Genomic DNA, 21,270 nt, shown 5'->3' with positions numbered 1-21,270 from the left:
GCGTTTGATTAATCCTGCAGTATTAATAGAGAAGTTATATTCAGGAATAGTTGGAAGGCTAGAAAGGTTACCTTTGTGTTCTTGTGCCATGTTGACTTCAGATCGTTCAGGCCTGGAATAGGGTGTTGATCTGGGGTTGCCTCCTTTCTGGTAGGAGCTTTTCCTGTTAGTGTGTCCATAGCCTTGCTTTCCTCCGGATGAGTTTGTCCTGAAGTTGAGATCTTCCATCAATCTGACATGCTCTAAGGCGATGGATTGAACAGTGGCAAAGGTTGGGCATGCTTTCTTGGTTAAATCTGCATAGATGTCACTGTGAAGCAAAACTCCTTGCCTGAAGGCTTCTACTGCTTTGTTTCTTCGTCACACTGGAATGGCCACCTTCTCTTTGACAAATCGGCCAGGAATTCTTTGAGAGATTCTTCAGAAGTTGCTTTACCCCGAACAGTTACTAGGTCTCTTGGCCATATCTCTGCGTCTTGCGAATTGTTGATTGAAGGCATTGATCAATTCTGCAAAATTCTTAATACCTCCATTTGGGAGATTAATAAACCATTGTAATGTTTGCTCCGGTCGTGGTTGTACCAAAGCCCTTACACATGCGGACTGCCCGAGTTCACTGGGTATTGAGGCAACCAACATCTTCTGTTTGAATATGGCAACGTGATTTTGTGAATCTGAGGTCCCATCATAAGTTCTCATGGATGGAACGGTAAATTTCTTTGGGAGATCAATCTTTGCAATTTCATCCGCAAAGGGTGAATCTGCAAAGCTGTCAACTTCTACTTCACCACGGGTCCGGCACTCCAGGTATATTTTCTATTTTGTTGTAGAGTTTTGAATTTCTGAAGCATAGCCATCATTATTGCTTTGCTTCATCTTGTTTGTTTCATCATTGGAAATGGTTGGGGTACCGGATAATGTATCCTTCTCCGGGGTTCCAAAATTGGAAAAGTCAATGTTTTTGATAATGGATGAGAATGGGGTTCCTGGTTCGAATCTGGTCTTGGAGCCCGAAGCCTGATTTTCCAATTTTTTCCTCAGGCTAGACTCAGATTCCTTCAGCCTATTGATTTACTCGCTTCCGCTTGGGTCCTTCTCTTAGATTGTCTCCAATTCTTTGATCTTGGCCATGGCAACCGCTAATTGTTGTTCTGAGGTGAGTTCCACCATTTTTGTATGTGAATATTAAATGGGAAATGGTAAAATGAATTTTTTTGATTAAAGAACTAGATGCCCCACGGTGGGCGCCAATTGTTTTAGCAGGAATTTCCTGAATGGATCCGGCTTTATTACAGAATAATTTGGGTATCTAGTTCTATAAACTTAGAAAAGTATAATGAGTGAATTCTAGGAAAAGACTAAGTAAGAAGAATATCGCTTGTATTATGTAAATAGGCTGAGTATAAATTTGCGTATATAATTGAATATTCAAGAGATAATAATAGGTAGATTGTAAAATAACTAAGGGATTAAATTATGGATAATAATCCATTTACAAATGCTATTTATAGTTGTACAAATGTTAACGTTGCTTTAATCTCAACGTTCCCCCCTATTGTAGGAGTCGTTTCCAGATTAATAGGGCACGCTCCCTATTAATCCGCTTGACCTTTTCTACTCTTAGCTAATCTTCAGTATTTCTTCTTTTTCCGTCTACATTCATGGATGATATAGTCTTATAGTTAGACTTGGTCTTCCTTGAGAATAGGACACGATTATTAACTCATACAACTGCACTTCTTGTTTATCTTCTTAATCCAGCTTGTTTAAATGTCCTGCCAGGCTTTTCTGTATTTACTATCAGGCTCTTCTTCCAGGATCTAATAGCCTGCTTATCCTGTAATACTCTTTATCTGCCAAATAGTAATTAGATTTGTCCGGATTCTGGTTGTCTTTATCAGCCTAGTAAGGTCAGGCCAGGTTAGAGTTAGACCAGGCTAAACTGGGCCTAACAGTATTGTTGTTTATGCTTTGTTAGATGACGAGTTCGTAGAAGAACAGTTCTAGCATCCTTGTTGTTGTTGATTTTAGATTAGCGAATAATGTAAGGTTTCACTACTCAGTTGATTGCGTAATTAATTTGAGATTGATTGTGATTGATTGTATAACATGTTTCATTGGATTGATATTGTGACACCCCCATACTCTAAGTGCCTTACCAGGACCACTCAGGTATAGAACGTCACCATCTAGGTTACCCGAGGCAATGATAATTAAAAGACAATGAAGAAACATAATTTAAATAGCAATACGGTTTAAAGTGATTACATGTTCAAAACCAAAACTAGTAAAAGTACAATACAAGTTCTCAAAATCCAAATGTCTTAAACAACAAAAGTATAACAGCAGAAGACTCTAAACTGCCTCGTGGTGACACATCCCAGCTAGCCCAAAAGCGTCATATCAAACCTGCTCAACAACTGCTCACCATCCCCGAATGGATCACCACAGTTTTACAAAACAAACAACGGGGTCAGTACTAATTACACAACATAAATCACAATAAGACAAATGTAAAACAGCTCAATCGTCACATCAAACCCCAACTACACAATCAGTCTCCTCATAACTGACTACACACTAAAGTGTGTAGTCCTGCCAGAGTACCCATCGCAACAGATATTCCACACCGCCAGTGGGGGACCGCAGCCGTTCCCACCTAAGCCCCGCTCATCTCCATCGAGCGATAACTATAAACCCATGTTCATTAATGTGCACATTCCTTCTGTGGCGGGTTCCACAGAAGGCGAATCAAGGGCGTGAAGCCACTCCCGCAAGTGACTCCACTCAGCCAGGGACGCACCCCGAAGATCACAGATAGGTACAACAACAATCAACAATCAACGATAATAAGCAACAACCGTCACAACCACCAACAACATACTTTAACAACAATCACAACGAACCACCAATCACATCATGTAATTAATACTGAGTAGGGAAACCCTACCTGGAATGCAATCACAATTCAAACGATCTAACAGTTGTCTCAAAACTTTTCTTCTACGAACCCTCCTCCTAAACACATATTCATACAATCACTACCACAACAATATAATCATAAAACCCCCAATTCCCAAATTAGGGTTTAACCAAAATCAGTCAAACGCTATAAAAATGGTACGTAGAACTTACCCTTGACGCAAGGATTACAAAGGTATAAAGAACAAAGGAATCCGACTTCTCTAGCTCCGGGATTTGTCAATATTGCGGAAGAACAAAGCAACGTAACTTGAATTCTCTTTTAATCAGTGAATTAGGCTTTTTAAAAGTGTTTAAGGAAGATGACGAAAAGTATTATATATTAATCCGCCTTATTAACAAAACTCGTCAAATAACACCCGATAACCGACTTACTCGATCGAGTGCCACTTACTCGATCGAGTGCCAAGGCTACTCGATCGAGTACCCTACAGGCAGACTACTGTTTTGAATACCAAACATACTTACTCGATAGAGTAATCCCCATTCGATAGAGTACCCACAGACTCATAAAACCGTAGTATTACAGATATTGGTTGAGATGATATTGTGATTGGTATTGTTGTTATGGGACCATGTTCCCGAGATGGTTCCAACCCCATGTTCGCCTCTTTTGGCTCTCGTCACAAGGGAATGTACACATTAATGATCTGGGTGCGCTTGTTGCGATGAGAAGGGCTTAGGTGGGAAAAGATGTGGTCCCTTACTGGCGGTGAGGGTTAGCTGTTGCGATGGGTAACCTGGTAGAGCTACACACATAGGTGTGTAGTCAATTACTGGTTACTAATGGAGTTTGGAGATTGATGCTACGATTGGATTGGTTGTGTTTGTGAATTCTTATATTGGTTATACAGTTGACTGACCCCGTTATTGTTTTCAAAACTGTGATGATCCATTTGGGGATGGTGAATAGTTGATTGAGCAGGTATGGCTGTGGATAGCTCGCGGGTTTGGATGGGAACGAGTCATCACCGATCGCTTAGCTAGCTTCCGCTGACATTTATACTTTAGTTCCTTTTTGGTTGGTTTGGTTGTAAACAGTTTTGGCTAAACTTTGAGTTGTACCTTGTTAAACAGTTGTTATCTTTTAATAAACGTTCTTGGATGGTCTATTTAATATACTTTAAATTTACCTCGGGCAACCGAGATGGTGACACCTTGACATGCTAGGGTGGTCTTGATAAGACACCTGGGTGTATGGGGGTGTTACATTTGTATTGACTTATTTGGATATAATTGAATATCTGGAGTGTGAGATACTTCTTCTCCCACTGGCTTATAACTTCGGAATCATCGGTCATACTAACCACATCGTAGCTTTTTGACTTCTGCTCAATGTTGAAATCTTGTTTAACCCGGACCTTGAATACGTACCTATTCCCGATAAATACGCTTAATTCCTCGGGTATCTTTGATAATTTTTCTTGTGCAACAAGAAGGTCTAATGCGGTCACTTTCACCAAAGTTCTGACGTGGTTGTCAAATAGGGTGAATACAGCATAATCATTCTCTCCCCCAACAGCTTGATATCTGACTTGATACCTGCCCATGAAGGTATGTAGTTCATACATGTTTGCTTACACTATTAAAAACTTCATCAAAAAATTATATTTTATATTTATATATATTTACCCTGAAACTTTAGTTTTCAGCCCTTTTATAAAACCATCACAGTACGACAAATAAGTTAATGGATAAACACTAAGTTAAATAAGTTAAAAGGATAAAAATTGAGTTAATAATATTTTACCTTCTTCTTAGAGCATCGACCTCGGGGATATCTGGGTTTATGTAAACCTTAGTCGCATATATTGATGTTTGAATGCGCAGTCCTAAATTTGAAGTATCATAGAAATTAGAGTGCTTTAATTAAGATACTGTATGTTGTTTTATGGATAGTAAAAGGTTACTTACCTTGGAAAATAATCCTTTGCGCACATTGTATGACCATGAATGTTGGGGTACTTGATGCAGTTTGAGTTTTCATGAACTCGTCTATTTCAGTAATATATTTTTCCCAGAGTGAGCATGTTATTTGTTCCTTCCTACAATTATAATTAGGTTAGGCATCTTAGGTGTATGCATTATGTTTAATAAATATAAAAGAAATTAAGAAAATATAAGTAAATACTCAACATTATTCTCGAGTTTGACTGTCTTAATTGGATGGCCCCTATAGTTTTATTGAGTTCTCCAACTCCAACTTCAACAAACTCACCAACAACATCTAAAAATAAAAATACATACAGTTACATTTTTTAATTGTAATTGTCCTCTGAGTCATACATATGTCGTATGGATGAGTAATAAAACGTACCTATGAAATGCCTATCTAGAGAGTCATTGGCAATTATATCACCGAATTCCTAGAATGAAAATCCATACCTAGGGATCAGAGAGTTCGATGATTGTAAAACTAAGGTACCAAATTCAAAGTACAGACGAAATGGTTGAGGGGTTGCAACTTCTGATCCATTGTTTTCAGACACTTTAAATCCAGTTATTTTGTATGCAACACCTTTCACTACCCTTGGGTCAAATCGATCAACTATTAGTTTTCACACCATTGCTTGTGATGGGGCATATTCTGCACCGCTGACCAAGTCAACACATTGAGCAAGGTCAAGGGTATTCACAGCAAAGTCAACGACTTAGACAGTCTAGCCGGTGAAACCCATCGGCTGTCACACTGGTCTCGGCCGGACATCTAGCCACCGGGACACAAATCCGCGTACTCATATCCAAGACCCTCGGCGAGCCTGCCACAGGTCCATCGGCCGAGGGTATAACGGTCTTTTCACCTGATAGCCACTTGGCCACTACGTGACAAAAGGCGAAAGCCTATAAATACTCCTCAACCTTTATTGAGGAAAGGATCCACAAATTGACCTAATAACCACTATTCATCTGGTAATATCTTCCTTGTCTCTCTACAATACACTCTTAGCCAGGTTACAACAACCTCTCTCTAAGTTCACTGACTTGAGCGTCGGAGTGAGTACGCTCGGCCAAAGCCGAGCCCTCAGTTTGTTCATCGTTTCAGGAGACCGCAAGGAGGATTCAAGCAAGGACATCATTCTACTAGCTACGAGTGGTAACAAACACCTGCTCTGGAATTAAACCCGGAACAGCTTGAATGATATTTTTCTGCACATAATTTAGAGATCAAAATCATCACTATTTTCAACATATCAATCTAGCAAAAATTAAACAAATATTACCTCAGTGTCTAGTAATGGCATTTCAATACTTGCATGTTGGTTCGGGATAGTATACTCGGGGAGATACCATTTTCGGACAACTTTAGCAATCAAGGTTTGGTAGTGTGTAGGAATGAATTGTGTGTTGGTATGTATTTATATTTATATTTATATATTTTTTTTAATATGCAAAAGATATATCTCAGATCTCAGATCAATTTAAAGATGGTTAGGATTGTAAAAATATACTCCGTAGTATTATGTGATTTGCTTAGATATTATATTTATATTTATTATTTATTTTATATGTTTTTGTAATACGAAAAAGATTACATGTTTTTTTAATACGCAAAAGATATATTGGAAATGTACACCGAAATATATATATAGGAAATATTTTATATAGAGTATGTTTTTTAAAGATATACGGAGTATTGTGTAAGAATTTATATATATTTTTAATTTTTAATTTTAAAGATATACTTCCTCCATTCAACTCCACTCTACCTATTTCACTTTTGTACACTATTCACAATTGTGTATTCAATTTCGATTTTCTCTCGATACGTAAGTGGAACTATACTCATGTGGGATCTTGTTTGATTCGTCTTTACAAGTACATTAAAAATATCTAACTTTTATAATTTTTGCAAATACGTAGCTAACGATATTTAGCGTGTAAAACATGCGTTGGTAAACGTGAAAAAGGAAAGTGGTAGAGTGGAGTTGAATGGAGGAATTATTGTGTAAGAATGGGAGAGATTTTCAAAATATATATATGAAATATACACCGAAATATATATAGGAAATATTTTATACTCCCTCCCATTCAAAATAAACCTCCCTATTTCCTTTTCCGTCTATTCACAATAACCTCCCTATTTCCTTTTTTGGTAAGTGTTTGTGTGGTCCAAATTTAATTGTATGGTGGGGTAGTGTATTTGTGTGGTTCAAATTTAATTATATGGTGGGGTAGTGTGTTTTCTTAATATTTGTGCCAAAATGAAATGGGAGGTTTATTGTGAATGGGAGGGAGTATGTTTTTTAAAGATATTTTATTTATTATGTTAGAATGGGAGAGATATTCAAAATATATATGAATATATGAAATTTATGAATATAGGAAATATACACCAAAATATATATAGGAAATATACTATCATATTCTTACCGTAGCATAGAAATTGAAATATAATCATATTCCGTTTTGATATTAGATATTATATTATATTATATTATGTTATGTTATGACTAATTATACCGATACTCATAATTTATTTCCTTATTTATATTGCAGCACACAATCAATGGTCAATATGTACATGATAGCTCAAATTAGGGAAACGTTTAAAGGAAAATAGATGTAAAAGGAAGGAATCTTTATACGTAATATTTCTACACATTCATATCAAATGATATCATTTGTCTGTTACACAATTTATGGTCTGATTGAAAGCTCATTCCTGTAATTTTGAAATTTGATCAAATGGTGACGTTTTTTTGTGAGCATGTTAGGAATGAGTTAAATCAATGAATTGAATTCAAAGATATCCAAGGTTGGCTATATATCATATGTTAGTTTTATCATAGTCTGCCACATCATCTTTGCTAGTTTATTATGCTGTCATGTCAGTAACCACCTTATTATAAGATTGATATATAGATTGATTTTGGTAATTCATAAGCATAATTGTTTCTAAAATGATTATCTTAGTTATTAGATTTAAAAAATGTGAGAAAAAAAATATAATGATAAATCGAGCATAAGCCAAACTGAAGTGTTTTCTGAGTCATAGAAGCGGACCCAAAATTTAATGTATAGGATAACAAAAAAAAATAGTCTATATATGCATGTAAAGGGATTCGAACTCGGGGCAATTAGTGGAAAATCAAAGCTTTTACCATTGAATCACAAGGTGTTTATTGTACATTTACAACAACAACCACAACATCAGAGCCTTAATCCAAAAATGGATTTGGTGTGGTAGTTGCTTGCCTCATCCCTTAATCATGAGGTCAGAGTTTGATTCATGCCCATTGAAATGGAACAAAACTCTTTAATCATCCATTTACCTATTCGTGATAGCCCGTAGCGAGGGGATTATATACTATTGTCACGGTGGACAACAAAAATAAAACAAAACCCTTAACCAATGTCTTTACCTCTTTTACCTTTTACCTCTCGTTTTTTGTTTACCTTGTTTTAACTCCTAACTCTTAAGCAAGTCATTGTATCTATTATTTACCACATTTTTAGTTTTGCAAGAAAAAGGAAAAAGAAAGTAACCCTTAATCAGTCTCTAGTTCTCTATCCTTGTGCCGCCTCTTTTCGTATCATCTCACGTAAGTTCAAAGTTTTACGAATTTTTATGCTTTAATTTCGTAATTTTAATTTGTTTGCAATAATTATAGTTTTTAATCTCTTGGGTTCTTCGATTTAATAGCAGAAATTAACAAAGTTTTGATCTTTTTATAATCATTTGAAGTATTGAACTATAGGTTTGTTAATTGCTAGCTTTTAATTGTGCAAATTGTTGATTTTTTTTAATGTTTTTGTATTATTGTTAGTGTTTAATCTCTTGGGTTCTTTGATTTTATATCAGAAATTAATAAAGTTTTGATCTTTTTTAGTAATTCCTATTGTTGGATTATGTGTTTGTTAATTTGTTGCTTTAAATTGTGCAATTTATTGTATTGGGTATTTTTTTGTTGTAATTTTGATGTTATTAAGAGTAGATATGGAATTAATGATGAATAATTCATGGTTGTTTTCCAATAATTATGTTAGTTATTGCTTAAAACTGAGTGGAAATCAGCAACAGCAATGAAGTTGGATGTCAATGTGCTGAGATATCTTTCGAAAGATGATTTTCGGGTTCTCGTCGCTGTTGAGCTTGGAATGCGCAATGTACTACTCTTATTGTGCTGTTAAATTGTGAATTAGGAATTATCTCAGTAGAAATGTGTTGTGCTTAATGTTTGTGGTTGGGTTTTGTTTTGATTATTGCAGCATGAGATTGTGCCTTCTGCCCTCATTGATCGTATTGCCCGCCTCAAGTAAATCTCTTTCTATACTTATTGATCGGAGTTTTTGTCGTTGTTACGTAATTTGTTAAAGATGGTTATTTTCTGTTTGTTGAATTGTCTGTGTTTAGGCATGGAGGCACATATAAGGTGCTGAAGAATTTGCTGAAGCACAAGCTTCTTCACCATGATTCCTCTGATTGTTAGTCACTTAGCTTGTCACTCCATTTTAACACTCCATTTGAACGATTTATTATATTGTTGAAGTTATCAATTTGACTTGTTTGTATACGGCTGATTTCTTGTAAAATGATTCTGGTGGCTGCTGTTTAGATGATGGTTTCCGATTGACCTACCTTGGGTATGACTTTCTTGCCATCAGTGCATTGGTAAAGAGTGGTGTCATAACTGCCGTTGGTCGTCAAATAGGAGTTGGAAAGGAATCTGGTAAATTAATACGATCTTCTGTAAGTATTTGTCATGCTGCTTCGGTGCCTTCTATAGCTGGTAAGTTTTACAAAAAAATGTTCTGTTGTGTCCAGATATATTCGAAGTTGTAAATGAAGAGGGTACAGTCATGGCAATGAAGCTTCACAGGCTAGGTAGAGTATCATTTAGGGCTGTTAAGAATAAACGTGATTACTTGAGGCACAGGAGCAGTTTTAGTTGGCTATACTTGTCTCGTCTTGCGGCGCTAAAGGAGTTTGCTTTTATGAAGGTTCTACAAGCACCTCTTTCTGATGCAGCTGACTTTTAAATTTTAATACTGGTATTACATGAGTCTCATATGTTTTTTTTGGCAGGCATTGGAAGACCATGGATTTCCTGTTCCGAAGGCAGTTGATTGCAATCGACACTGTGTGATTATGTCTCTTGTCAAAGGCTATCCACTGTGAGAATTCGTTCTTCACATTTGTTTATTTGTCCAGTTTGCTTTGATAATGTGTATCATGTTGGTGCTGTGGTGTATCATGTATGTACCTATACTGTTTGTGAGCCTTCCTCTGGGTTGAGGCAAAAGCATTTCTCACGAAAATAACCTAGTTTGGACAACTGTATTGGATACAAGAAACGCTAACTACAAATTGAAATTTTTGCATAGTGTAAGCCATTGTGGCCACGAGTCATTTCTATGTATGTAATGCAGAGAGAGGTGTCTTTGGTTCTGAATTTGTAGACAAATTAAATCCGATTTAAGGCACATGTTGGAGGAAGTAATAAGATTCTCATAGGCCTTACTCTAATGCTTTTACATGTGATGTTTGTAGCATTCACATATTTCTTTCTTGTGCTTTTAAATGATTCGAATCGACGGTGGGCCACAAACAAGTATATTGTGAAACAAGAGACTTCACCACACTTCCTTTCTCTTCATACATATAGTGCCTTTCTTTATATTTTCTACTTTCCCTCCATATCAACTTTCTTGCTTGGCCTTTCCGACTCGGTCTCTCTCGACGTTAAGCAGGTCTTCCTTATCGAGATAAGCTGATCCTAAAAAATTTCTTTTTAATGAATCAGTGTGCAGGTCAAGCACGTGGAGAATCCAGATGTTGTATTCGAAACTGTAATAGGTTTAATTGTTCGTCTTGCTGAGCATGGTCTTATCCATTGTGACTTTAATGAATTTAACATTATGGTATGTTTGCCTTTTGGACTATCTTTTTATTTGCTTGGACTTTTGACTGTTTCATGCATAGATTTTCGTAGCTGCTTCCAATTTTTTTGGGACTAAGCTTAGTTATTGGTCATCATAGGTCAAGGAGCTTGCATTATTAGAAACTATGGTTGGTTACTTGATGGGTTGAATCTTTTCATGTATTCCTTCTGATATGTAGATTGATGACGACGAGAATGTGACAATGATTGATTTTCCTCAAATGGTGTCTGTCAATCATCGGAATGCGAAAATGTATGCAAATAATTCTACTCTTCCAAGCATTTCTATTGGTCTTTCTTCTTCCTGTGACAAATGCTTGTGCCTACTCAAAATCTGCGTTATTGGTCTATTATTCCGGGCTTTGGGAAAACTAATTTACTTTGTTTAATTCTAGGTATTTTGATCGTGATGTTGAATGCATTTTCAAATTCTTCCGAAAAAGGTAGTCTTCATGTTCAAAACGGCCTTTTACATCTGAATTGCAATCTGTATTCCTTTCTATGACATTTAGATTGGATATATTATCTTACTCTTAACTTCTACCCAAATATTCCCCTAAGCTACCCAAGTTTCCTTTTGTTCGCAAAAGTCTGTATTTATGGCAGTTGGTTGCAATTTTTCCCGATACCTTGTTTCAGCACTTCTTAGTTCTTAATATATACGTTGTTTTACTAACACAGTTCATTTTCCTTTTTCAGATTTAAGCTGACTTTTGAACTGCAATCAGATGAAGTTAACGATCAAGTGACAGATGATGATAGCAGGCTAAACTTATCTTCTATTGTCAAAGATGCAATTTCGTTAGATAAGGAACTTGCTGCCAGTGGATACGTCAAGGAGGAACAAGTCGATCTTGATAGGGTATGGGATATGTCATATCTTTGCTTCAGCAAGGCTTCTCTCTATTGTATTCTGCTATAAGTTAGTGTAAGCAGACGGAGTGGCGGGAATGTATCCTGTGGGCTATGGCTGTATAGGCTAACTTGTTTTGTCTATTGATCTTGACAGACAACCATGTAGTATGGTGCATGTCAAGACCGTGTATATTTAATTAATTTATGTAATTACCATTTGTGCATGTACCTTTTGGAATTCATTTATATTAGTATTTGCAGTTTATTGAAGGCAATGCTGGGGATAGAGGTTCCGATGACGAAGAATTGACAGATGATGAGCTCGACGCTGCTGGTGAATCCACAACCTCCCCTAATGTTGATGAGTTAAATGAGAGAGACATCACTGAATTTGACTCCCTTGAGTTGACAAAACAGGTATCCTGTTGCTAATATTTGTTGTCAAAAATTATGTCTAATACGGAATTTCAGAGTACCAATTATGAAACACAGTGTAGTTTTTCATCCTTATCCTCCCTTTGTCGCCTTTATGGCTTTATATGTTTTCTCTTGCCTGCTTTTAGAATGATCTTTTTTTGTTTTACCACAATTCACGAAGATGATTTTTTAACTCGTTCAAACTCTCGAAAATTAACAATGCTTTGGTTCTTTGTCATCACGTTAATGATGGGGGCAGTGGCAGTTATGTGAGTCCATTCTTGTTCTTTATCATCATATGCAAAGTGTGGTACAGAATTGGTGCACAATGGTTGAACTTGAACCAGTGCGTCCACAAATGCCGTGTGCTATTTTATTTCAATTCTTCACTTTGCTGCGTGTCGCTTGCCCACACAGTTCGTCTGTACTCCTTTCGACATCAGTACTTCATGTTAGGCTAAAAACGTGGAAATGTTCACTAAATAGATGTGTCTGAGTAGCATAGCACAAGGGTTGAATCGATGCATCTCTAAATTGAGTGTATACCCATTTTTATTCCAGACTTCACTTGACTGCGGGTTGCATGCCAACAAAATAATCTTTCCTACACGTAGGTACTTTATTTCAGGCCAAAAACATGAAAATGTTCACTAAATTGTCGTCTCTGACATTCGCACATGTACATGACCTGATGTCCGACACTTGAGATCTAGTCTGAGTATCATAGGTGCTTGGGTTTTAATTTGAAATTCTAAAAACTTCATTGCAAAGCTAATTGCATCACACCTATGTGTACACAATACACATACGGTGCTTCCGCCCTTCTACTTTACCGCCTTCCCTCCATTAATTCTATTATGTACCTGTTGAACATGCAGGGTCAATCTATATTTCTTAGATGACATTTTTTATTGTGCAGAGTAAGACTACTTCATATCCTTGCTTTTGTAGGAGACTGAGGGACAAGCTTGTAATGTGGTCAACAGTCAAGAGATTCTGTCTGCAAGTTCAAGAAGCAGAGAAGATGAAAAAGAAGCCGATGACGAGGTTAGTAATTTCTCCTTGTAAGCATATATCTGATATGACAATACTATTTACGTCATTTGGAAATATTTTTCAACGGTTAGAGTTTAGACATTTGTGTCTTAGGCTCTATGATCGAAAAGCTTTAAACTAAAAAGCTATCTGTTATGGATGTATGTAATCAACGGTAGTAATTTTTGCAGGAAGAAGAGAGTGATGAAGAAAGAGACCCGGAACTAATAAAAAGCCTGAGCAAGCAAAGAGAGAAGGCCATAGCATCTGCTCGTGGTGGAAGGAGACAATCTTATACATCCAGAAATTCTTACAAAGACAAAGGTGGCAAGTCGTCACGCAGCTCTAAAGTTATCAAATCTGGTGATTGGTGATTGGTGATTGGCGATTGGTGAAGCCGTGAAGAATTTACGCCAAGGCTTTAGTTGGATCTAGTTAAGCTGTAAAATCTTCAAATCTGGTGACCGTTGAAGCTTTTGTAGAAGTTACGCCGAGGCCCTAGCATTTAGCTATGCCCATATAGACAAACTGTACTCCTTGCATGTTACATCGGAAACCTGCAATTCCATGCTTTCGAAAACCTCATCCATGTTCGAATTATGGCTCTTACTATTTGTGTCTTGCCCTGGTCTGTGTCATGTATATTGTCCTATTTTGTGGCAGCGGAGCTCGTGTACCAGTAAAGACTTTCCAGTAATAAGTTTTTCGGATTTTTGTTTTACGTACTGAATTAAAATCTTAATTAATCACATTGTTGACATAATAATGTGATTATTTTCAAATATTTATGTGGAAGAAAAAATTAACAGTGTGTGAGACGCATTATTCACAATCCGTATATTATTTACCTTACCTAAAAAATTGATGAATGCATTAAATTCATAAAAATAAATAAATATATTTTAAAAATATTCTAAGCGATATTTGTAACACTTTTTATTGGGTCGCTAGGCCTCTCAATTAAATCTGCTGTAAGTTAGTGTAAGCAGGCGGAGTAGAGAATCTGTACCGTGAACTGTGGCTGTAAAGGTTAACTCGTCTTCGTCCATTGCTCTTTTGGATGACAACCATGTACTATGGCGCCTACCATGAAGGGAGTGCTGAGGATAGAGATTCTGTTTTGGATGTATGTAGTAACAATGATATTAATCGGTGCAGGAAGAAGGAAGCGATGAAGAAAGAGACACGGAACTAATAAAAAACTTGAGCAAGCAAAGAGAGAAGGCAATAGCATCGGCTCGTGGTGGAAGGAGAAAATCTTATAAATCCAGAAATTCCTACAAAGACAAAGGTAGCAAGTCATCACGCAGCTCGAAAAACTTCAAATCGCGTGGTTGGTGAAGCCTAGATCGAATTTATGCCGAGACTATAGCTGGATCTAGTTAAGCTCTAAAATCTTTAAATAGGGTTTGATGAAGCTGACAGAATTTACGCCGAAAGCTCCAATGGCATAATAGACGAACTGTTTAGATTCCTTACATCTCAAACCTGCATTTCATGCTTTTATATACCTCATCCATGTTGAACTATTGCTCTTAGTCTTTTCAGTAATTACTGCGTAAAACCTATGAGACGGTCAGTAATAAATGAAGAACCTTTTTACAAAAGTGGACCGTCTTGCACTATAATTTGGTTAGTCTTCAGTAATCATAGCGTAAGACCGTCTCGACTTTTATTTTACGAACAAAATTAGTACAATCTTTTAGGAAATGATTTCATTCCGTCGAATTAGCTAAAAAACAAAATGAATCAGTTTGCAGAAATGTTAATCTATATAAATGCAAAAACTCAATTCTATATCAGTAAATCTGTATATCTGTGAACATTTTACATGGATAAAAAATTTGATGTTCATACATTAAATAATTCTGTGCTCAAGATGGGACCAAAAAGGCTATAGTACATTAACAGGACTACAAACCCAAACTCTCTCTAGTGTCTGAGAAGTCTTATCCGTCAAAAATGGTCAACACAAGATTCATCGGGCAATGGTGATGTTCTCACAATCTTCACCGTATATCTGACCAGGTGAGGGGGTTGTGTGGCGACTGCGAAGAAGAGTAGAACAGCTAGTTTCCTCTGCTAAACGATTTAATACGTTCAATCAAACTTAATTTCAAAGATCCAGGAATTTGGGAGATGAAAGATGTTTTGGCCTCAGCAATCAACGCTTTCCTGCAAAGATAAAACCGATAAATCTCAAACTTAAACCATTAGAACCAGCAAACAAGTCAAGAAAAGAGGAGATAAACGAGTGCACACAAATTAAAAATATACGAGGGGCCTTATAATGGTGTCATGGAAATGGAAGGATGACTGTTGCTGCACTACTTCTAAATGACCAGCTATCCGTTCATAGCCTTATTGCGAACAAAAGTTTTAAGTAACAGGCCTCAACGCTCACCATTCACCAAACACCTCAGGTTAGCTAAAGAAGGTGATATGAGTGTTCATTGCACGTTCAAACAACATAAATACGTTAAGCAATCTATTCAAATTGGATTTGACCCTACTAAACACTAGATTTTAATTCAAAAAAGGCCTCTTCATGTAAGTAAATCAAATTACTAACACGAGCATATTCACAAAGAGAATTAATCACATTTCAAGATGGGCAAAAAACTTACTTCTGCTCAATGGTATCTGTTGACGTACAAGTATCCATACACAGTCTCTTCCTTGATCTCATGTATTGATACAACTTATCAGACCAGCCAGATGCTTGAAGAGACAATGAAGCTTCTTTGTGAAGACTGAAAATGGAAGGGAAAAAAATTATTGTTTGTTCATGAAACATAACTCTACAAACATTTTCGATGAAAAAACAGCAGTGGCTAAACGTGATGCTACGTGATATGCACTATGATAAAGAATCTCCAGATTTAAAATAATAATAATAATAATAATTTTCTTAATAAAATTAAATTCTACTGACATAGTAATTGTCAGGCTAAAAATGTTCGCTTAACTGGAGTACAGTTGAAAATGCACACTTTGCTAAAGAGGAAGGTTAAGAAAAGTAAAATTCTTTTGGTGAAGTTTGTTTAGACATGTATCACATGTTCTTTGGTCGTGAATGAATAAGGAGTCAGAAATGAGGACTTAAGATACATACACTTCCTTAAAATGTTCAACTTGAGTCCGAGAATGAGCATCTTTGGCGAGCAAAATGCAAGTATCCTTATCTTCCAACTTTCGCTTGGAGCCAGAAACACTCACTCGCCCATTATTCAAACCACTATGGGCGTCACCATTAACAGGCATCTTTCCAACAATCTTGTCTTTCAGAGAGTTGTCTTTGTGCAGATCTTTCTCAGAGCCAACATGCCCATTCTCGATATGGCTGTTTCCGTTTCCCACATCCTGGCTACTCTTGATAGTATTCTGCTTCCCATCAACACAGCTTTGGTTGTCCTGAGAACATATACCATTTCCATTCACACGCTCACTCACAACATGGCCGATATTTCCATCACATTCCACAGATTCCTTCTTCTGAAGGTTATGCGACCCTGGGTCACTCGGAGAATCTTTCCCGGCAAAAGAATTTGCATGCCCATTAGACTTGTTCTGTAGAGCACTAGATGCACCATTGACTTTACTTGCAACTGGAGCAACTTTGCTAACAGGACGCACATTGAATGGTTTCATGTTCACTGCCTTTGGAAAAGCAGTGCTTTTGGGACTTTTACACATGATGTTGCCATTACGCGCATGAGGTTTTACTCCATTAGACACAGTAGCTACTGCATGAAATTCCAACCCATTGGGTACAGTAGCTATCGTATGAGATTTCACACCATTAGACATTGTCGTTGTATCAACTGAAACAGGCCTCTGGCTTGTTCGGGTAAAGAAGAGAATATATGCCTTCTCTGTCAGCACTTCTTGCAGGGTTGATAATGTTACATAAGAATCGTTGCAGCAAAACCAACGTCCTACAGCATCCTATAAATATTGAACAAAAGTAAGAAATGAGACGAGCCACTTACTCAAAACATAAGAAGAGCGCATGAGAGAGCAAAAGCAAACCTTAATGTAAGCATAATAGTGTCCAGATTCAGGTGAAAAACCAGAATGAACAATGGTAGCAAATAGAGTATACTCGGGATTTGGATCCTGAAGAACATTGAAACACACTATTAAAAAAAAAAAGAATTTCCAAAATACAGCTATCACATGGCAACACTTTATAAAAACAAGCACTATATAGAAGCTTAGAAGTTAAGGAGGAAAATCTTTTGAAGCAATTCACTGTGCAAAAGCTATATCCAATGCAGTCAGGACGAAAGAAACCATAATTACTTAACAAATTGACCAGACAATACAGACACCAATCCAGACTCTTTATAAACCGACAGAAGAACCTGATTTAACTTGATTAGGTCTAAGTGTCTAACCTTTAAGACAAGTATATTTTAGTATGATGTTTCAACTACCACATCATATAATATAAATGCTATCATTAAATGATATCCATTCATGTAGCTATTTAGTAGTGAGTCCATGGTTACCTACAAGGCTACGAACTACATCAATCAAGAGTTTCCATGTCTCGCTTTTATATACAGCATCGATCTTTCAGTAAAGCCATTTCTGTCTATTTACTACCAGCTAATGTTAATCTTAAAGTCCAGCTTCTTCAAAACCAAATCAACAAGCAATGCGACAGCAAAATTTTCCTTCAAAGACGTCCGCCAATATTACACGTTCCAAGTTCCAACTACTTTTAAAGCCTAGATAGATATATCTCTTTAATATTCAACGGCTAAATTCTCTCAAGGACACAAAAAGGGTAACATAAGAAATAAGTCCAGACAGCCAATTGCACCCTCCAATTCTTCCAATTAGTGATCAGCACGTAAACATCCAATATCAGTGAGCGGACTCTAAAGAAAAAAAACAAACAATAGGCGTGTATTTTCTGTGCCACAATTAATAACTCACTTCACACATAAATTAATAGGCTGCTAACAACACAAAAATGTGTAACCCAAGTAGGATAACTTACTTGACTTGCTTTGCACATGAAGCTTGAAAGAACCAAAATTTCTTCAAATGCAATCACCCTATCTATCTTCCCACCAAAAATTCCCTCAAATCTCTGAGCCATTTAAAACACATAAAAAAGTCATTTCCATGTACATAATACGAAACTCACAAGAAGAGGAGTACCATTAGTAACACACCTTGAGCTGGACGACAAGTACATTAGGAGCTTGGAGTAGCGACATTTGCTTCTTAGCTGTAACTAGTTTTGTACATCTACATCAACATAAGTTCAGCAGTGATTCAGAATTTCAGATAAATCAAGTGGAAGAAAGTAATCAAAGAAGAAACATACTTGGTACCAACGAATCCTCACCTCTCACATTTGTACTTATTATTACCATCTAAACTCTCAGCTTGGAAAAATTTTCTCATCGCCTCTTTAAGCGAACTGCAACCAGATATTTCAAGACAAATATCCATGATCTCATCGACTTTATTCGATTCATTTCCACATGAAAGGCACTTTATTTGACTCTGCAAAGCACCACCAAAAATGTCCTTCACAATAGTACTGCTACCAAAATTCTCTTTTCCAATACCATTGGAGGTTTTTTTTGAACGCTGCTGCTGCAGTTTCTTCAGCCGCAGGCAAGTATCGTGGCATGCATCGATAACATAGCGAAGGAACTCATGGGCATCCTCTTGTCTACCACTCTTGAAATTCTCAGAAAATATCTCAAGGCAGCTAAGGATCTTAGCAGGAGCGTCTAGGGTTAAATCTATACTAAGCGATCGTACTATACGGTTCTCTAATAAACAAAAGGGACACTGCTTTTTTCTGAAAGGATTTGCAGCCGAATCACCTACAGAAAAAATAACAAGTTGGTAATCAATAAACTTCGCTTACAAGTTACAACTGGTAAGAAAAAATCAAATAACAGAAAATCCCAACCATTTATACGTTGGAGAGACCGCTTTTTATTTTTACCTATTGTATTGGATCTATATACCGCTGATTCAAACCAGTCCAATAATTTCATTTATAAAGAGTCGGAAAGTAAAGTCAAGTTCATATCGAAAAGAAAAAAGAAAAGCATATTTATGTGTTTTTACTGGATTAGAGAAATCATATTCGGGAAACACACAACTTAAATCATTATTAATATTAAAGCACAACCACCACAACACCCTACAAGGCTAGCGCTTATCGGGGGAGGGGATTCAAATTTCTATGCAGCTAAAAAAGTAAAAAGTACTACCGCCATTCCACTTTTATTATCCCCTTTCTACTTTGGGAATGTTTTAAGCAGAAGTGATAAATAACAATTCTAACCCCATTGAATTAAAAAGAATAGAAACATTGTTATTGTGATGAGAGGAGTGGTAACTAAATATCAAGAGGGTAATAAGGGATGTTCACTCAATCTCCTTACTAAATTTAGAAAGGAGACAATTAATTTGGGATAAATTAAGGAGGGAGAGGGGACAATAAAAGTGGAATGGAGAGAGCAAATGAGAAAGGTTAGGGCAAGACGAAGGGTATCCAAATTTTCACGCAGCTATAAACGCAGATTATTGTTATGTTGCTAGACTAAAGATAAATCACCTTTGTGAAAACCTAAAATCGGAACTAAACACGAGCAACAGCAACCAGAACAGCAACCAGAACATAGTCATTAATCAACCTAAAATCCCAACAACAATCTCCAAGGCTAACAGCAGCAACAACGTAGTCAATAATCAACCTAAAATCACTACGACAACCTCAAAGGCTCTCGCTTATGGCAAGGCAGGGGATTCTAATTTTCACACATCTACGGAGTAAAAATGAGAAAGCTTACAATCATTAATCAACTGAAATCACAACAACCTCAAAGACTTCCCCCTTCAGACATCTACCAAGTAAAAACGAGAAAGCTTACGACCATTAATCAACCAAAAATCATTAGCACCACCTCAAGGGCTCTTGCGTATGGCAAAACGAGAAAGCTTACAGTCATTAATCAACCTAAAATCACAACAACGACCTCAGAGTAAATGAGCAAGCTTACAGTGAGGTAAGCGACTCAAATTTCCACGCAGTTAAAAAATAAACTAATTCACCGTAAAAACAAACAATCTAAACTCTTGAAACAAGTATTCTAAATGCCGCGGCGACAAATTAACAGCAACACCGACAATATCAAATCAAAATAAACTATCTAGGGTTTCGAAACATACAATAAGTAGAATGTTGATTTCCCAGGCAAAAATTAGCAAGAGGAGGAGTGTAAGTAAGACACTGAAGAACAGAATTAAGATAACAGGTATTTCCGAGATTTCTTAACCCTAGAGGACCGCCATTTTTACGCTTAAGCAAGTTCGAAATCCAATTCATTTGAATTTTCCCTCTTTCTCCTCCAACACCTTCTGCTTCCATTAACAAGAAACCGACCATCGGAAAATATCGCCGACGATAGCGCAGCCGCCGCGAATTCCGCCGTACCACCGCCCCTCATCGATTGTCTAGGGTTTCAATTTCGCCGATTTTGTTACTCCGACAACGATGCTGTAATTGATGTAATCGCATCAAGAAGATTTCGTTATTGTATGATAATTTATTGGTTGAATTGAGTGAATTGAATTGATTGAATTGATGAGAGGAGTGAATTAGGGTTTGTGAATCTTAGTTTTCCGCGGGTTTAATTGGGGGTTTCGGAGTTTCGAAGGTGGTTGTTTAATTGTGGGGTGGAGTTGTTAGTTAGAGACTCGAGATTGTTTTCTTGTTATACTCAAGTTAAGATTCACCTCATCGGTTTCACTTGAATACGTTTTTTAAAAATCGTCCGTCCTTGAATAGAACTGTTTATGGGCTGTCCGGTCCATTGAATCCGGTCTATCCCGCCCACAAAATAAGCAGGTACGGACAAAGCATTTTAAGAAAACAGCAACTCTCCTATAAGATCGTCTTATAGCATAGGACGGGCCCAAATAGGAGAGAAGCCCAATTCAAAACTAATTAATTAAAAACCAAAATAAGTTTGGTAAGATAAGAACGCAGGAAATTAGCAAAATTGTAACCGGCAAGGAAAATGGGGAGAGTGAAGAGACAACTGCACCTCGAAAC

At 36.9% G+C, this 21,270-nt stretch overlaps 2 protein-coding genes across 3 annotated transcripts; one reads left to right on the top strand and one right to left on the bottom strand.

Moving 5' to 3' along the window:
• Positions 1-8,214: 8,214 nt before the first annotated feature.
• On the top strand, positions 8,215-13,893 carry LOC141647077 (serine/threonine-protein kinase rio2). 2 transcript variants are annotated; one of them, XM_074455113.1, is made up of 14 exons: positions 8,215-8,525; positions 8,971-9,090; positions 9,193-9,239; positions 9,338-9,408; positions 9,540-9,653; positions 9,749-9,924; positions 10,010-10,098; positions 10,728-10,845; positions 11,045-11,118; positions 11,261-11,308; positions 11,565-11,727; positions 11,982-12,137; positions 13,089-13,184; positions 13,364-13,893. In XM_074455113.1, exons 2-14 carry the CDS (start codon positions 9,007-9,009, stop codon positions 13,544-13,546), a joined length of 1,419 nt encoding a protein of 472 aa, XP_074311214.1. In that variant the 5' UTR covers positions 8,215-8,525; positions 8,971-9,006; the 3' UTR covers positions 13,547-13,893. The 2 variants fall into 2 exon arrangements, with proteins under 2 accessions (XP_074311214.1, XP_074311215.1); XM_074455114.1 differs by having other exon boundaries at positions 8,411-8,525; positions 13,057-13,184.
• Positions 13,894-14,947: 1,054 nt separating this feature from the next.
• On the bottom strand, positions 14,948-20,957 carry LOC141647076 (ubiquitin carboxyl-terminal hydrolase 25). The gene is made up of 8 exons (XM_074455112.1): positions 20,385-20,957; positions 18,538-19,027; positions 18,362-18,437; positions 18,184-18,276; positions 17,205-17,291; positions 16,288-17,120; positions 15,800-15,925; positions 14,948-15,347 (listed from the first exon to the last, which is right to left on the bottom strand). The coding sequence occupies exons 1-8, from the start codon at positions 20,599-20,601 to the stop codon at positions 15,242-15,244; spliced, it is 2,028 nt and encodes a 675-aa protein (XP_074311213.1). The 5' UTR covers positions 20,602-20,957; the 3' UTR covers positions 14,948-15,241.
• Positions 20,958-21,270: the final 313 nt, after the last annotated feature.

The sequence above is a fragment of the Silene latifolia genome, chromosome 3, assembly GCF_048544455.1.
Source record: "Silene latifolia isolate original U9 population chromosome 3, ASM4854445v1, whole genome shotgun sequence".
NCBI lineage: Eukaryota > Viridiplantae > Streptophyta > Magnoliopsida > Caryophyllales > Caryophyllaceae > Silene > Silene latifolia.
The sequence above is the reverse complement of the archived record's forward strand: the minus strand, read 5'-3'. Positions and strand labels throughout refer to the sequence as shown.

Bases quoted from the DNA above. Each gene is read 5' to 3' on its own strand.
- LOC141647076 (XM_074455112.1), bottom strand. From the start codon at position 20,601: ATGGTCGGTTTCTTGTTAATGGAAGCAGAAGGTGTTGGAGGAGAAAGA. The intron at 18,438-18,537 runs GTGAGGATTCGT...ATGTTGATGTAG, and splicing joins AATAAGTACAAATGTGAGAG to ATGTACAAAACTAGTTACAG. The intron at 17,292-18,183 runs GTAAGTTATCCT...AATGTTCTTCAG, and splicing joins TCATGTGCAAAGCAAGTCAA to GATCCAAATCCCGAGTATAC.
- LOC141647077 (XM_074455113.1), top strand. From the start codon at position 9,007: ATGAAGTTGGATGTCAATGTGCTGAGATATCTTTCGAAAGATGATTTT. The intron at 11,728-11,981 runs GTATGGGATATG...TAGTATTTGCAG, and splicing joins AACAAGTCGATCTTGATAGG to TTTATTGAAGGCAATGCTGG. The intron at 13,185-13,363 runs GTTAGTAATTTC...TAATTTTTGCAG, and splicing joins AAAAAGAAGCCGATGACGAG to GAAGAAGAGAGTGATGAAGA.